This window comes from Nesoenas mayeri (genome assembly GCF_963082525.1).
Source record: "Nesoenas mayeri genome assembly, chromosome: 7".
Lineage (NCBI taxonomy): Eukaryota > Metazoa > Chordata > Aves > Columbiformes > Columbidae > Nesoenas > Nesoenas mayeri.
In genome coordinates this window covers 14,118,497-14,137,692 of record NC_137551.1, presented here as the reverse complement: position 1 = coordinate 14,137,692, position 19,196 = coordinate 14,118,497, and the positions used below count along the sequence as shown (strand labels likewise).

Sequence of the window (19,196 nt, the reverse complement as noted above, 5' to 3'; positions counted from 1 at the left end):
TTGTCTCTTCTGGCAGCTAAGTCCTGAGATACAGAAACAGGAAATTTGCTCTTGATCTTAGCTGACAAATCACATAATGACTCAGGCAAAAATAGACAATAATGTTTTGAAAGACTTAAGTGTCTCTATTGCTTAAGATATATTAATTGCATTTCTATCACAGTGACTAAAAATAATTTATTTTCTACTGTTCAACAAAAAGCAACAAGACACAAATAGAGCATTTTTTTCTCCTCATTATAAGAATATCAGAAACCTGGAGCTAGTGATCTCAGGTTACTAGAGATAAGTGTAGCAAAAAGTGAAACCACACACTACAGCATGAAAAGCACTTTAACCTCCTCAGAGGGAAAGTGATGGGGAATTAATAGATCCACTTAGTACCATGTGAGAAGGTATGAAAATCCACAAGGGTGAAAAAGGCCACTTTAAACAACCACGACAACTTTCAGAATCACTAAGGGAATAGCCGGGCTTCAGCTGCTATTTTTTTTTAAATGACCTATTTGTCAAGTTATGAGAATTTAAAGAAACACTGTAGCCAAGATGGAAAAAAGAGCTAGTAATCAGGATCATGATTAAGACTTACAACTCATGAAGGCTGGCAAACTACAGAAGAACAGAAGGAGGACCACACCACCTCCTCTCGGCCCTTGCACAGCGTAGGAGGGTGCAAGAGCACTTGTCTTTCTAAGAGAGGTAGCTGAGAATGAAGATTTACTTCCTTTTGTCTATGAGGGCATTGAACTGTTTGCTGCAGTCTTGGGGAGCACACTCATTAAATATCTCTTGAAGATAATATAATCTCTTTGGGAATTAGATGAAATTTGTGAATTAGATGAAATAAATCTGAATCTCCTGTGTACCTCAAAGATCCCGTATTAAAAACTGACACATCTATCTCTTCCTGACTGGAGAATTATAGTGAGATTACCAATGCATCAGTATCTAAATACAAGATGCTAGAAAACCAAGCAAGAAATTAGGTTTGTTGCTGCGAGAATATTTGGGAAAAGCAGTAGACTTGATGGAGATTCAGGAAAAATACTGGCAGCTGTGTTCAAACAGTTATTTATAAATTCTGCTTACAGTATGCAGTATTTTTCATCTAATTTGTATCCCTAAGAAACTAACAGAATCAATATCGAGAGAAATAAACTCAGCATAGGTGAACACAATTATCAGCTATGAGCAGCAGGAGTTCAGAGAGAATACAGCTGTCCTGACAAAATCTAAGCTAACCTAAGAGGAAGGAGGTAGAGGAGATGTAATGCATTTGGGTGTGATATTTCAAAATATTGTCAATACAAACAAAAAAAGCTTTATTCCTTCTACTATAGCAAATGTCAGGGAGGCATCTACATTTTAGCTCTCCTTGTGTTCTTCCCCAACCTTAGGGCTTGCCAAGGGAGGTGAGTTTGCACATATTTGTGTTAAAGAGCAGTTGCATAGCTTTAGAAAGGGCTAAATCTTTTCTTGACTATTTACCGATGCTCATAATTGATGGAATAGCAGACCCAAACTCAACAAACACCTTCTGTTTAATTCATATTTACACTGCATTATTTGGGTGGTATCCCAACACCAGCTGTTTGATGCAAATGCACTTGCAGTAGTTCTTTTAGCTAAGGATAACTATATTGTTAAGAGCTGGCACGACCTGCAGTTCACTTCATACTTTGCTGAGGCATGGCACTCAACCTGGAGCTTAGATTAAGTCCCTGATTGTTGCAGCAAATCTGTTCTCTGCTGCATGCCAGATGGACGTGTTCTTTCCCAACTTCATTACACTGCTGTATGCTGACATCATCCATTTAGAATATTTTTTAAAGGATCCAAAAATCTGAATAAACTATTTAACTGGCTAGTATTTACCAGAGTTCTTCAAGTACAATTGCTGCAGACCTTTACCTTTATGTTTTCAGCTCTTCAGAGGCTTTCTGGGAATGCTTTCAAAATAAGAACAATGAGGAGGAGTATAAATCAGTGTCTATAACTCATTGTAGGAGGGACTATCTAACAGATCTAATGCTGAAGGCTCTACAATTCCCAGCTGCAGTGCCTGACACATGATGCTGGGATGTGGCCATTCTTCGTCACTTTTGCTTGTCCCCCTGACCAGAGAGAGCAAAACCCCCAAAGAGTGCAGCTTTTGAAATGGAGTTCTAAAAAGCCTACATTTTTCAATTTGCCAGCTCCATGTATTTCTGAATATCTTGTCACTTAACTTGAATATCCACATCTGAAAGGGCAATCCTGCCATATGGATGTTTAATGAACTTGAGGGAAGGTCCAACACTTTAAATCCTTTGTTTAAACCCTGCCTTTTGAAATAGAATGCATCCATAGTGCAGGATGCAGCAGAAAAATTCTGATGCAAATGAAGAGTAGTTTAAAAGCATTCAGAGCTTTTAAACTTGTATATGGTTTTCATAATCACAGTACTGTAAAGAAGATTGAATTGGCATGGAAATGATATATCATGGGGATCAAGGTCTGAAGTCCTTTTCTTTTCCTTCTGCAGTAATGCAAACAGCTGCAAGTATAATGAGTTAGGCTGGAATAAAATGCAAATTTGTAATGAATTTTAATATTTGGTTCAAAATGAAATGTGTGGGATTTTCAGTTAATATAAATTTTGATACATTTACATGGTGTCTTTTATTTTTAAAAAAGTTCAAAGTTGGCTTTGAAAATCCAGTCAAGGCTAAAATGAGAAAAAAGGAATTATGAGGAGAAAAAGTACTTCACTGAGACTGGTCAAGCTCTTTAAAATCAGAAACTATTTGAAACCCTATCTGCTACACCCTTAGTCTTGGGCAAAACCTCTTTCTAGAGCAGAACAGCATTTGGAAAGATCTATGCATCCATCATCAACTGTAGCAACTTTTGAGTCTAAATGTGATGGCTCTTTCAGAATAGACATTATTAGAATAGTCATCAAGAACAAGGAACCTTCTGCAACTATTCTCAGGGCTACAATACCAGATTCTTCACGACAGAAGAAGAAAAAGCAGAGTGAAAAACCTGAGAGCATCGTCAGGTCCATTCTGAATAGGCAGGAGAAAAACGTGGGGGAATCTTTTAGAAAGAGAACAGTGGCATACAAGCAAGACAGATTTCCCATGTGAGAGGAGCACATGGAGTAGAAAAACACTTCCAGGACTGCATAAACCAAAACCCCAGGCTGGAGGACTAGTCTCCAGAAAATAACCACCTTAATTTATATTCTTTCCTGAAAATGAAGATAACTAAGATTTCTCCCCATATCCATGTGGTGGGAGCTGCAGAAGGGAGTTGCAGGGAGGTGACACCCAGGCAGGGACCACACAGCGCAGCCACAGGAGCGAGCAGCCTGGTTTCTCCTCCCCACACCATTCCCTGTCCCCGTCCCACCCAGCAGAAACGTGCCGGGCACATCCCTGGTCTCTGATGGGAACCTGTGCAGCCATTCCTACCAAATACCATTTCGAATTTCTGCTGCTTCGCTATACACCTTCCCCCCCCACAACCCAATCAGCCAAGTTTTGTAAATATTTCATGGACTTCCTACATGTATTCCTGCACTAAAATCATGCTAACAATAGAAACCATTATTTGCCTGCACTGTTATGCTACATCCTGCACAAGGTCATTCCGTTTTTCTTCCTTAGTATCTTTGCTCCCAAAGGGAAAATGCATTAATGTCAAGGAGAAAACAGCTGCCTTGCAAGCAAGAAAACAGTGCGTTAATTACAAGCACTGATAATGCCAGCCCAAACACTATTAAAAGTTGAAAAGCAAATTTGGATCAAAGTAATAAATAATAATAATGCTTTTCAATCTCTAACATCTGGAATCTACAAACTTACTTCATCTATTATGTTTATTGTTATTGTAAAAGAAAAAAAGACTTAAATAAAGCTGTTGATGTGTTTGTCGGCTGCTCAGAAGGCATCAAATAGTTCATCATGATGATGGGTTGACAAAATATTGCACTGAATTATGGAGAGAAAAAAGCAAAGAACATATTCTTAGCATTAACCAAGACTAATTTATGTGTTAGAACAAAAGGATCACAAAAGCTCTTTACTTTACCTTTTGTTATCATCATTACAACCCAACAACAATCCCAACAGCTTTTTTTAGGGGCTAAAAGTAATATATGACAGAATGAACTGAAAGTGAAACAAAGAATTGTACAAGGTTCCCTGAACTGTGATTATGCCAATTTAGTGGAGCATATTTTTCATGAACTACAAAACATATCATGACTGCCATAAAACAAAACTTTTAGTGAACATAAGTAATGCTCTGACAATGCTTCCATCATAGCATAGAGGCTCTGCTTAGTCTGAATTGGTTAAAAGGGCTTACACTTCTACACTTATTTCCACACTAATTAGATGTAAACCAGGAGTTGAGACATCTGTGGGCATAAGTGTTCACTTTTGCTAAACTCTCTTTATTTTGATGGCCTCTGGCAAATAAGGCAGTCAACTGTTTAAGCAAAGCTTATATATATATATATACATATATATATATATTTTTTTTTTTAAGAGTTAAACATGTAGAAAGCCTTCGATACATATTTTATGATTTTATGATTATATTGCTACTGGGATCCCTCTCATTGGTTGCAAAGACTGTGTTCAAAATAAGACAGCACTAAATGTGTATGACCAGGGGAAGGGAGTGACATGAACTGAAAAATACCTTGCATCCAGGGCTAATTAAATTGGTCATCTTCAAGTTCCATACTTCAAATACACTTTAGTTCATGATTGGGGTAATTGTATTAACTTACATATAACTATATACAGAAAAAGAATAAATGAATTTCAAGTTAAGTTTGAACAAACTAATCTCTTTCTGGTATCAAAAATTCTTTTAACTCAAGACTCAGTAACATAAGACCACCTGCACAATGTTCCCTTGGGCACTGGTTTACATATGTAAATTTAGTTCTAGATTTTGAATTTCCTCTTAATTAACTGTGATAAATCTCTACATTCTTTCTTGCAGATTCATTAAGTATTGGAAGACCTGAAATCACTTAAGATCAAGGACCCCCACTTCATCTATAAACCATACATATAAGTTCAGATATTGTCAGAAACTATAACAGTAATTTCCCCTGGGGGATGCAGAGCTAAGGGGCTCAGCAAGGTCTATTACATGAACAAAATGTACTAGAATCCATTGAAATAACTTCAAAAAAAAAATCTCTGCTCGGTGTTTTCCATTAACAGGCATGATAGAAAACATTTTATGAAAGAGGTGAGAATTCTTGTTCCCATTGCTCAGATGCTAATGGCAAGATGGCGATGTGCTGCCATCAGCAGCAGGAACGCAGCCAGGCTATTAAGTGGTGTAGCTGACAGGATTACTTACATTTTGCAGCTGGACTCGGCTTTGTGCCATACACTCTGACTTTGCCATCATGCTGGAAGCATTTAGGCTGTAGGTTTTCCTATTCTGTGTTTCTTTCAGCTGTTCATGAATTTGCTTTGTTTGTTTCCTGCAGAGAAAAATAAAATTCATGTAAGAAAGAGCTAGTTTTATCTGCTACTATAGCCATGATCTTTTTATAGCCATGGTTCCACTTGTTCAAAACTTCACCGTATTGCATTAATCAGCTCAGCTAATTCACTAGTGTCTAATATTTCACAGCAGTGGTCATTTTCTGTCAACGCTTAAGAAAGGAAAAAAGAGCTCTTCTATTTAAAATATCTTCTATTCTCAAATGACTCTAATAGCATGCTAGTTGTTTTAGTGAAGCATTTTGTAAGATCATCTATTACATACTTTAAAATAGCTTTCAAGTAGGCCTAAATATTAAAAAAAAGCATTTTGCTCTGATTTGGAACAAAGATTTTTTGGGTAAATACAGCAGGCATTAGTCCCTGATGGCTATAAAAAGTGTTGAAGAATCAAAGATTTCTGCCAGCTGATTAGACTTCACATATAACCCAGTATCTTGTATAGACCAGCTTTTGTTTAAATGCTTAAACCTGGAAAAAAAAATCAGTACAGTATCTGAGGCTGTGTTTTTGATATATTATACTATGATCCACTATGTCAGAGCTAGCAATACTACTAGATGAATCACTTGCAATATTCAGGAGATAATCACACCATTAATAAAAGCTTTCTGTTTCTGCCACACTACATTAATCAACTGAGTTTTAAAGTTCTGTACATGATTGAGGACATGAGGCAGCAAACTATATTTTGAATATATTTATTTTAATCTTCTGCAAACAGATATCTTGGGTGGGCAAAAGATGTTAGCAAAATATATTTAAGGTCTTTTATCAGTCTACATTCTTTTGATAAGCTACATTGTCTGAGACTATCAGTTTTAAATGATCATGAGAAATAATTCCACAATACTGTTTTAATTCCTTCCCTCCTCTTCTTCCTTTTTCTCCTCAGCAGATGCATCTCCAGCAGTGAACATATGAAGGCCCTGGAAACTGCCCAGCAAGGTCAAGGACCCAGCAGCAGCACTTTGTTATGCCACCAGCAGCTTTTGGACAGCAACTGATACAGAGCCAGATTTCAGGAAAGTGTCAGTGAGAAATAAAGGAAATATAGTCTTTCTATACTAAAACTTGAAGTTTTAGCAAAGAAGCTACAGCAACATTTTGAAAACTTGATGAATTTGCTGCTGAAAGCCTTGTGACATCATCAAATTTGATAGCATCTTACTTGACTCAGGCCAATGAATTTGATACCGACTAAAGTAGAAAAGTCATTTTAACTTCTCTCAGTGGAGTCTGTGTCTAGTGCAAGACAGTGACTTAAGTGGTCAAGGGAGGAAACTGTGAGAAAGGAGAAGCTCCCTCAATATGAAAGAAAGCAGTGAGAAGTATCACAGTTCAGCTATTCAATTTTAATAATATGTTTTTTGCTGTATTAAAATAAATTTATGAGATTTCCTCTGCTTTTGGGTCCATTAGTTATGACTCAGCACAGCACAATTTGAGCATTTGCTTAAATTCAACAAAGCTGTAAGCACCTGCATAGAAGCAGGTATTTGTTATTACACATTTCCTGAATATGGGTCATAAACTATAATAAATCTTGGACTCTGCAATATCTCTTATGCTTTCTATTTACATCCTATTTTGAGACAGTATGACAAATGAAAAAGTGTGAATTTACATTGTAAGCATGTTACAAATAGGAGTAGCATATTTTGAGCGTAGCCAGGAGCTCATAATTAGTAAGATTTATTAATATGAGTAGATGAGGAAATAATTTCTCAAGCACAAAAACTTATTAAACTTGCAAAATTCTTCCTTAGCCAAAACAACTTGTAAAGTTAGTATCAGAATAATCTGACTAGATATATAATCTGAGGTATTATAGTGCCGAATTAAATAGTCAGTTGATTCTGAAACATCTCTTTTAAAAATATTTTTTGATATCTACTCACATTTGAAACCAATGAAACTAAATAATTTAATTTGTATAATGTCAAAATGGACTCTTTAGTTTCTCATGAAATTCCAAGTGAAATTCATAAAAGCAGCTGTAGAGTTTGTATGAATAATTATTTTCTGACCAGCTAAATTGCATACACTGGGGAAATAGGGAAATAATAATATGTATGTATGTATGTCCTACTGGAAAGACAGCCACTTGCATGTTTGTCACTATAATGGTTATGGAACCTTCAGTCTTTTTAGTACTGTTTTTGAGAGAAGACTTCATAGAAAGTCTAAATGATGACAGTGAAACAGGATCATGGCATCAGACTTTGGGAATCTCTCCTATACGTAAAATGTTACTAGAATTTAATCAGGAAAATAACAACAGAAATTACAAATTCTTCAAACTCTAATTTGTATTGATTTAGAAAACCTGTGTTTAGAGTTGTTTCTACATCTATCAACACACATAAGTAAACTGGAATATTCAGTTTAACTGCTGCAATCTTTAACACTACAATTGAGATTCCTGAAGGTAATTTACTGAGAGAAACAATCTAATAATTAATTTTCTTTTATGTTCATGCAATCTAACATTAATATTAGGTTTATGCATATTCATTTTGCCAAACTATTGGATGCACAGTTACAAAATTAGAAACTATTAATAATTCAAACTTACTCACTGATTAACATATTTATTTTATAATTTTTGTTTTCAAAACAAGTGGGCCTTATGTGTTGTACTTTAGAGATGCTTGGCAATGAATTGTTACTTCAGCCAGAAATAAAGGTACTAGTCATTTATAAAAGTCAGCCATAAAGAACAGCATATTACGGTACTCTCCCTCTGTTGCTATCACTTACAATACTTGATTACCTTAAAAGGAATAATTGGAAGGGCACAGGGTTTAATTATAATTCTAAACTTCCCCAGACTGAATTTATTTTAAAGAAGGACTTTTAATTTAATGGTGCATAGGGAAGTGTATATTCCTAGCAGCAGATATTATATAATTGCCAGATGAAGAAAGTCAGGGTCAGTGTCTTCATGGAAACCTTTTTCTTAAAGGGTGCACCATTCAGAGTTTCTGTAGCAGTTAGCAGTATTTTATATTTTTGATACATCAAATTAAATTCAAGAATTATCCCCCATGCAGAAGGAATGCTTTGATAACTCTTAAGACTGAAGAAGAAGCTCCTGAAAATCTGCTCACTAAAAGCTAACAACATAAGGGTTGAGGTACTTTATATTTGTTTTTTTTTACACCCTTACAACACTGGCTGATGTCACAGTTATGGTATTGTTTTATGTAGCCTCTATGCAACTCAGTCTAGACACTTATTTAATTTTTAGACAGTTCACCAGATGGAGTCACAGCCAGGGAGTTAGGGACTGATTAGTGTTTTACCATTACTGTTTCATATATTTGATAAAATCTTGACTGAACGGGAGGTGCTCATTTTCTCATTACTTTTCAAACTTCAGTTCCCAGAATCTGGCATAAGCACACTTCAGTAAATCTTAACTATCATATTTATGATGCAGAGAAAGAACCAAACCCAACACTCCCACCTCTTGCTGAGATATGAAGCAGTATTGTCCTGTGAGTTCATCTTTGAAGCGTTATTTCTACTCATTATTTTTAGACACAGCTCTCCCCACCACCTCATCAAAGTCTTGGTACTCTGAAGGCTGTTCCAACCCAGCTCTCCACCACTCCCTACAGCAGTGCAAAACCAAGAGGGGTACAGCTGAGTAACAGAGGGACATTTTATTCACACTGTGCTCAGTTGTTGCCTGCAGGTTCTTCCAGCTGACAACCCCATTCTGCCTGTTCTGAATATCTCCTCATCAGAAAAAAACTCAAGCCTTTCCAGGAGGAACAGGAACACCTTGTTCTTTCTTTCTTTCTTCTGCAGATCTAAAGAGCATAATGACATTTCTGATGCAGTGGCAAAATAGCTGTCTCTGCTCACAATTTATACTACAACCAAGGAGCTTGCAGAGAGGAACTGTCCTGCTGCAGCATCCTCCCAGCTAGCATCACTGTCATACTCCAGGTCCAAAGAAAAATTAAACAAAATTCCACATTTTAAGAGGTAGGAGTGTTTAGATGAAAGATGAACCAACTCAAATCTTCACTCAAATCATGCACAACCTACCCCTGAAGTCTGAGGGAAAGAGAAAGGGGGGAAAAAGGCCTGGTGACTTTTCAGATTTCCTTTTTTTCCTGATACAAATGTCTGTCTTTTTATTTAAAAAAAAAAAAAAAAAAAAAAGAGTAGTCCTCATCAGATTTTCTAACCATTAAAATAAATTCTAAAAAGGGGGATTTAGATAAGCTTCCAGACTTTTAAATAGGACAAACCTCCTCCACATTTATGATGCACAGCCACTGTGACCAACCTTATGCAGGTACTATTTATATTGATATGTGTTCTCTCATTAGCTCCAGCTGGAACAAGAATGAGGGATGACAACCATACAGAACGTATTTATAGATACGATGGCACTGACAAGCACATCATGTAATTGCTATGAAGGTTTTGCAACTCAAATTACACACATAACAATAAATATTATAAACTAATGTTCAGATGGGAAGATAAATAACAGAGTGGAAAGTATTTCCCTTGAAAATAATTTAGTACAGATGATTCCACCATACTTGGATAGTTCAATGTGCTTGTGCATTTCAGATACTCATTATGCAACTACGTCAGCAGTTTACAACTATTAGCTACAGGTTACAGATATCTGCAATGAACTTGTATCTTCCTGCATTTTGAATTTTACATTTTTTCTCAGCATATAGAAACAAAAAGGACACTCAGGGATTTGAAACAAAATGCAAAAAGGAGATGGTATGTTCAAACTTTTCTTTTCAAAAGATGTCAGTTATTGCACTGAGAGTAAAAGAGACACAAAATTATTATTGTCTAAAAATAACTGTAAAGGACACAATCTCTTGTTTCCTGAGATCAAAAAATAGGAACATGAACACATATGACTCCTGTTTACTTTTTCTTTTTTTGGACTTAGCGTAGGCTTGAGGAACTGTTCTGACCTGTCCAGAGAAGATAAGAACAGCTTCAAAAGGAGGGGGGAGGCTGAAGATTTATAAAGCTGTAAAAAGGACAGAAGCTAAGTAACAAACATGCTAGCTGAAGGCTCTTACTTTGTTTTGAAGTAGAACGCTGCACAAAGCATGCCCACTACGACTAGGCCAAAGACGATACAGGAAATAGACAGCACCTGGCGCTGGTACACTTCTTCACTCTCTGTGAACAGCAAAAGTGAGAATTATGAAAGCATCAGAAGACAATACTTATAAAAAGTGGATTTCAATAAATCATGGTTGCACTAATGATTGGCAGATACTAGAGATTTGGAGGTCTGGGTAGGCCAGTTCCTCAATAGAATGGATGCTTCTCCGAATCCCTCATCTAAATAAGGTTTAGAGAGTTGTGGCCTCCTGGAAAAATTTTAGAAAATGGTTCCAATACAGGCAGAGAAATGTAATAAGAAAAATTAGGATAGTTTAATACCTTCTCTGCTCTACATATTTTTCAGCTTTTTTAGAAAGCTTCTACTGTCAAATAGGATAAAGAGCTCTACAACCATGGAGTTCTGGCTTCAGGAAAGACCCATCAGAACTCCCACAAGGCTTTACAACAGTCAGAGTTCTTGTTTAACTACCAAAAAAATGTAAGCTGCTTTTGACTGAATGGTGATTACAATCCTTAACTCCCATGTATTCCCCTGTACTTGAAGCTTATGTACAACATACCACAGTAAGAAAATAAACTCAATCTGCTTGAATGGAACCCAATGACTACTATGCTACAATGCACCAGATATTGCTTTTGTGGGAGTCCATTTTTAAAATTAAATTTCTTTAATAAATCTCATAATTTTCTAATTAATTTTAAACCAGGAACAGAATAGAAGTTAAAAAAAAAAAAGCAAAAAACTAAGAAAAGAAGACAAAACACTCATTCATGACTGCAGACCAGCTGATAGGCAACTGCAGTTTTTCACACACTGAATTCATCAACAGCTCCTTAAGTGTTATATTTTATCTTTATTACTTTAACTACTTCTCTAGTCTAAGGTGCTAACATGCTAAACAGATTGTAATTTTTTAAGATCAGTTTCTCCAAACGTGCAACATACAAAACAGTATTTTCATTCATATATTTTAGATAGAAAACCAACATGTAGGATTATCAAAGCACAGTACAAGCATTGTACACCAATAAACCTACATTTCCATTCTAGGTTGGAGATCTTCAGTGCAACCCTCCCACCAATATGAATACCAGACTCATATGTCAAGTACATGACAGTAACTCCAACTTCCAGGTTCATAAGTCTCAGGTTCACAACTCTACTGTTCATACTGTATGACAACATCAAGGTGAATCTAGGCAAATATTGAAAAAAAAAATCTACACCTAACTGGAATTTCACTCAAATACTACCTGGTATTATAATGACTGAAGACTATGTACAGTATCCTAATCAGTACTAATTATTGATTTATCAGGAATATCACATCACAATGCTGTTACTAAACATTTGGAATCTTAAATACAGTCATTTTTCTCTTGTAAAAGTCTCAGTCCCTTTTCATAGCGTATTTCAAATATAAGTAGCAAATCTTTATTTCTTAATTCCTTCTTGCTCAAAGAACACCACAGTGACTCAGAAGCCACTTCTAAGATGCAACATGTCCGCAGTTCCTGTTTACTTCCCCTCCCCATTTAATTTTTAAATTCTAATAGTTATACTTTTAAAATATTGTCTTAAAAATAAAAAGAAGCAAATATAGTAACTTACACTTTTTTTAACATGTCTAAGATATATCTGGAAAAGTTGTAATTCAGTAAGAAATCCTGATAACATTTCAGTAAAACTGATTCCAGTAGAGCTTTAGGCCCATTCCTCATTGGCATGTATAAAATTTGGATCTATGCAGTAAATCCCCATTGGGAATTAAGTAAATGTTCAGGGTTTTAATTTCTTGGGTTTTTTTGTTTGGTTGGTTTGTTTGTTTTTACTAGTTTGTGTAAACACAATTGTTCACCTTCCATTTCCTCTACAGTACACAAAGGACTAATATTACAAAGGACTAGTCTTACCAAGTTTGAATTCTTATGTTGAGGAGGATCACACTGCAAATAGTTAAAAGAATTGTTCAGTTCTGCAATTGTTAATCTATTCTGACTGAATACCATGAATACCACTTTAAGTATATACTGCCTAAAACCACAACTAAACCACACATATTTATGAACTGTCATTTCACTCAATTTTTGCATATAATTAAAAAAATCTATTCAAAGAAACTGATTTAAGTAATCGTAGAATCAAACAGGCTTAATTTTGCTTTTTCAACCTAAGTCCTTATTAAATACATTTTTTTTTTTTTTTAATTAGAAATTTTGAGTTTAATGCAGTCATGGTCTTTTGTCAGTCCTGAATAGCTATCACTATAATGTTAAAGATGCTTTAGAATATGGCTTACCAAGATAAAAGCACTTCAGAGGCTGGACAATATTATCTTGCTTGAACAACTATGTGAAGATTTAAGTCTTTTGTGTAGTTAGATTAATCCCTGTCACTAGCTTTCAACACATAACGAACAATGCTTTCTTTCCTTTTTGTTTATTTTGCACAGTGGCTATTTAAAGAACTACTTATTGATCAATCTTATTTCTTAAACACCTTTGTTCATTTTTATATCCTTTAAATCTTTATTTATGTATTGGACTCCACAATTTTTTGTATCCAACATCTTATAATATAATCAGTTAAGCATTTTTCCATTATCTAATATTTCACATTGGCCTTTTTTAAAACAAACAAACGAACAAACAAACCAACCTTCTTATTGACAAAAATGTAATCATCTGTCTCTCTCTGCAAACTTTGAAGGACCCCCTCATTATTGCTTTGATTTATCCTCTCTATTGCTCTAAACATGTACACCACAGCTGAGATCCTCTCTAGCCTAGGTGGACTGAATAGGGCTTTTAAATAAAGCAGAAGGCTATAGCTAAGTACTGCAAAGCACTTTTGCTCCCACAAAACAAAAAGGTGTAGAAAATAAATGCATAGAAACAGAGTAGATCTGAAAGTTCCTTCTCCTTAGTTGATGAAGCTCTTCACCTTGCACATACATGTATTTACATACTGCAACAAACTTCCCAAGGTAATCTAAGGTGTGACTGAAATTATGATAAATCTCTTTTTATTCACTTATATTCATATATTCCTTGTGAAGTAAATCACCTTAGTTACATTCTACTGAAATAAATGCTCCAGGGAGAGGATTCCTCATTTAATGAGCAGCTAAGAAAATATTTCTGCTAAAAAGGAAAATATAAACTGTCATGGATATTCCTGGATAATCCCGCTGAGGAGTTAAGACTACAGAACACAAATTCCACCAACCATCCAAATTATATGAAATACATAGCCTACACCAACAGAAATATGATCACAGACCACAGTGCTGAAAAATAAAACAATACACTGTTCAGATGCAGACTATTTTGTTTTTAAAAAAAAATATGGAAAGGAAGAACTTCCCAGAACATAAAAGACAAGACAAACTCACATGGGACATGAAGGCTCTTGAAAGGCAAGTTCCCATGGACAAGTCCCCGTCTACTGTGTGCTCTGTTACATCTAGCCTGTTTTTATTTATAGTACTGATTCTTTCTTATTTTCATTCCTGCTACAAAACGGTTTCTCTCCTTTCACCTCTGTCACATCATTCCATGACTTCTCATGCCTTAGCTGTTCCTTTTCTAAGTTTATCTCACACATTTGCTACCTACTATTATGAAACACAAAATGACTACTGGCCATGTAGAAGCAAATTTTCTTCCAGGACTCACTTCATAGTCAAATTTCATCTGCCCGTTACTAAAAAAAAATTATATGCCATATTATAGGTACTAGGGTTTTGGGGATTTTCTTCTCTTGCTCTTTAAAATTTACTCTTAAAGGCTGTCATCTGCCTGCTTCATGTATGTGGAAAGACCCACTGAAGTATACATATAAGTTTTTAGAGGATTAAAAAGTCTAGAATAGGCACATTTTTCTCACAATTGGCAGTTCTAAAGGGTATGGTAGTTCTATTGTGCAAATAAGCTGAAACTTGCATCTTCTTTGTGATTTTGTTGTAAAAGGAAGAACACTGGTATAAGGTCCCTGAGAAACAATCACATACGTTTCTAGCCATATTACTGAGAAAAAATAATTTTGTTAATTAATACAGATTATGTTAGGCTTTGTTAGCAACTAAATCCACAACGTCATTACCAGCCATAATCACTGGATCTTCTAGTTCTATTGCGTATTTTCTGAACTCAATGAAACATCTTTGAAAGGTATTTCAAAGAACAGCATTGTGCATGTGGCCTCAGCAAAATGATAAGGGAACAAAAATAGTAGCTTTCCCCCTTGTGGTGCTTATTTCAATGGCTCTTGAATAAAATCTCAATATGGTCACAAGCATCACAGAGAATAATTATTGAATATTCAAACTGAGCCAACTGGGGAATGACAACATTACCATATGAATGCATTACTTAAGCTTTGCTCTATAAAAAAACAACCAACAGAAAGAAAAAAAACATACACAAAAATCCTCCACTGCCACCAAAAAAACCCCAATGACAAATAAATGTGCAGAATAATTTTTTTGCTGAAGTTTTTACTCCCAGCCCTAAAAACACCACAAACCTCAACAGCATCCCTTACCTTCCTTACTCCCATCCCCACAACGGACTTGGCCTGTATTGCTGCAAGTAGCAACATGCTATGGAATAAATATGGAAAAACCCAGCATTTTTCATTGGTATGTATGATGAACAATTGCTTTCCACGTACTTTCTCCCATTTATAAATGCCAATGAAAATAATTCTATGGCTTATTTTTCAACAGGAAACTTGCACTCTTAATGCGTCCTATTGTATTTATGTGTCCTGCAGAGCCAGAACCTCCATACTGAGGTGCACCTCAGTAGAATCATTTGCCCCTTACACTTTTGTTGGTATCCTGCATCCTCAAAGCCCCATATACAATAACAGAGAAGGCTTACATGGAAACTCCATACACAACATCAAGATTTCCAATAAAATATGCATTCCCATAAGATAAAAGGGAAGACAGTTGTTAAAACATATTTTTCAATATACTTAGATTTATGTGTGACAAGCATTGGAACTATATAAGGCATCCTAAATTTAATTCAAGAAGAGAATAAAAAAAGCCGAAATGTTCCACAAAATCTGTGATTGCCTCAGCATCAGACTTTGAACTCTCCCAAGAGTTTTCTCTATTCTTTCACTAGCAAAAACCTACTGTACAGACTTGCTGCCATATGCTGTAGCTTGTGCTAAGGCAGAACAATTTAACAGTTGAAATACTAGAAGCCACAGTTCACAAATTTCTTATTTGACCTTGAGTAAGTCAAGATCCTTGTTCTTTCTGTAACCATGAGGATAATATTGCCTCTTCCATTCCAGTGAGTATCATGAAAAAATTTAATATAAACATATTAACCTCTAAAGAAATGAAGTATATGCAAACATATAGAGTAGCCTGCCCTAGATAATTCTGTTCAACATGCTTAAGAGCATATGGATTGCTTCACTCAAAATACAATGTTTTATTCTAATTCTCAGCTACCTTTATTAGACACTGAGTTCTATTCCCTCAACTTATCTGTCTGGGTAGAATTCTCCTTTTAAAAAGGCTTCAAAATGCTTGGGTTTACAAATAAGGAGTGGAAGTTTGTACCTACTATTGTTTACAGAAAGGGCAGAGTCAAGGTTAATTGCATGAATTCACTTTTCAAACTGGAACTGCAAACTGACTTGTGCTGGCAAAAGTTCATAAAGCATTTCATTGTTTCGATAGTGATTCTCTCTTGGGAAGAACTGTTCAATGATTCTGATTGTAACTAAGATAAACAAAATTCATTTTCTTGTACTTATAGAACATCTACAGTAGAAGGATCTTAATGAAAGCAAAGTGAAATAGATGTAGCCCATTATACATTACAATTGCGTGATATTACACATTCTTTGACTGTTGGTATTTAATACTAGTGAGATCATTTTCTTGGTACACAGGGGCAGAAAAGGGATGAGTATTCAGCCTGTTTGACTGACCTATTTTGAGTACTTGATTCTATGATATTAATGTTGCATTAGCACTAGTTTTGCACGGAACATCATAATGAAGCAATGAATTAAGTATAAAGCTAAAGACTCATCATGAAAAGAGATGCAAAGATATGTTCTTCAACCCGGAGCTCTCAACCAGCTCTTTTAGGTTGCTGAGTGAAAGATGAAGTCTCATTCAAAAAATTAATCAACCAAAATCTCCTGAAAAGTTACTTCTATCAAACCGATACATAAACAAACTCAAAGAAAGGAAAGGAAAAGGAAAAGGGGAAGGAAAAAGGAAAAGGAAAAGGAAAAGGAAAAGGAAAAGGAAAAGGAAAAGGAAGAGAATGCAAACAGTGGAGAGTTATTAAAAAAACAAACAAACAGAAAAAAAACAAAAACAAAAAAAACCAAACCAACCAAAAGAAGCTAACCTTATATAAGAATGTCTAGTGTTTTCTGTGGTTACAAAAGGACTGAAGGTGCCAATATTCTTAGTAAGTGCTACTTGTTATGAAGTAACAATTTGATATATAGTTTTAAACAGCAACATCATAATTCTGAAGGTAAAATAATTTCAACTTTGGTTTCCTAAGAAACAATAATTTCCTTTTAGCTGCATGGAACTTGTGAATTTGTGTCAGCTATAACAAGAACTCAAATCTGACAAACTTCCAAAGCCTTAGTTCAGTACATTCAATATAAGATATTTACTAAATCTTAGGCTTGAAATAGCTCCACAGGCAGCTAAGGGATGAGAAATAGCCTTTTGGTTTTTAAGGAAGGGTCTGGTTAGGAGTTTTTGTGTATTGACAACTTATGAGTAAGACAATCCAATGCTTTTGCAAACTTTACCTGTTTTCATTCTATTTCTAAGATGGATAAGGTCAGTAATCTACAAACAAAATTCATTACTTTAGTCTCATCAGCCTCTGTGTGCATGTGCTAATTTTCCTTTTTGAAAGGTTCAGTTTCAGACTTCATTATAGCAATTCTAAGTTTCTTTAAGACCTTCTGTTACCACAAAAATACATACAGAAAGCTAACCTGTACTACATTATTATTATATATCAATAAGAATAAAAGTAGATATTAACCTTGTTTTTATCATATTCATTTTTGAGACAACCTGACTATAAATATTTTAACTTGAATTTGCTAAGTTTAAGACAAAGAAAAATATGAAGGCTACTCTTCCTCCCTCCCCCAACTTAATTTCCAGTCCAGACATAGGGGGAAAAAAGTTACCTGGTTAATAGAGTTTGATAGCTAAAAATCTTTTCCTGGCATGATGGCTGGCACGATGGGTGGCATGTCAGGTGGCACCAAGAGTGCCACAGGGAAGGGACAGGACCAATGGCACAGTGGTAGCGACTCATGCAGCCAGCAGAAAATGGAGAACAATGGAGAGGTACCACAGAACCCAACTGCAAAAACACACTGAAAAAAATCCCAGAGGGACATCTGGAGGTTTTTAAACCTTTGCAGCACTCTGCAAGTCTACATAGTGTAAAACCTCTTCATAATACCATTGCTAGTACCTCATTACTGAATTAACAGCTAAAACTAAAAGCTACTCAATTAACAGCTAGAACCACTTGCCTTTTACTTACTAAAACCTCTCATCTAATAGCTAATCCCTCATGATCTACCATCAAGTCTTACTCTTTATGTCACTTTTGCTTACTGAGAATCACAGCTCCAAGTAATTAGTATTAATACCTCCAGTTTCTACTGTCAGTCCAAGAGATGCAAATTCAATCCTGTAAATCAGGTCTTTCACCATCAGACCACTCAGTGACAGGATTAAGTCAGGCAAGCAAGGAGGGCATGCAAGATGCTGATAATTCAGTTTCCCAGCCAAACACCAAGCAAGCAGACAGTCTGCACAGTTCCAGCTGTCTTTGCATTGACAATATTGCTCACTGTTCTCATATAATGGTTTTGAAACAGCTAAAAATTTAGGTAAGAAAATCCACATAACTGTAATACATTTCGAAGTCTGAATGTTACCTATTGGTCTTCCATGGAACAAAGAAATTTGCAACATTTTCTGCATTGTACAGAAAAACACTTCTGGTCTTTCACAATACACAAAAAGTTTCAAAGTATTAATGTCAAAAGCATTAAGATTGAAAAATATTACAAACATAAAATGATTTTTAAAATTAAGTAACATTCTTTACAGAAGAAGTTAGTTTTGAGGTTTTTTTCAGTGGTTATGTTTCCATGTATATTCTTGCAGGCTATCAATTATTTGCCAGGTCCTAGAGACCTCTTCCGTACCATAGATTTCCCACAGACACAATTATTCCCTTGCTCTCTCTGACAGAGTGTGTAAGATCTGAAATTCTCCATGAGAGTCTTAAGTGTGGGGGGGAATGGTACACTATCTTGCTCCAGAATGATGACTCATCCCTTTCTCCTATCTTAATTTTCGGCTGCTTCTTGGCACATCTCTTCATCTTCCCTCTCTGATTTTGTTATCTTCCTCTCTTTTGCTTATTTTCTGGTGTAAATCTTGTAAGCAAACACAGTTCTGCACTTCAAAAATGTCTTTGCTATCATCTTTTTTCCCCTTCATT

At 35.5% G+C, this 19,196-nt stretch overlaps 1 protein-coding gene across 2 annotated transcripts in view; it reads right to left on the bottom strand.

The window, feature by feature from the left end:
• NRG3 (neuregulin 3) overlaps positions 1 to 19,196 on the bottom strand; it is a gene marked incomplete at its 3' end in the record, with an annotated part of 399,953 nt that overhangs the window by 16,307 nt on the left and 364,450 nt on the right. For both annotated transcript variants that reach the window (XM_080348152.1, XM_080348153.1), the window contains exons 5-6: positions 10,601 to 10,703; positions 5,374 to 5,500 (exon numbers count right to left, since the gene is read on the bottom strand). In XM_080348152.1, the coding sequence (XP_080204278.1) occupies positions 5,374 to 5,500; positions 10,601 to 10,703 (230 nt within the window). The remainder of the gene's footprint in view (positions 1 to 5,373; positions 5,501 to 10,600; positions 10,704 to 19,196) is intronic.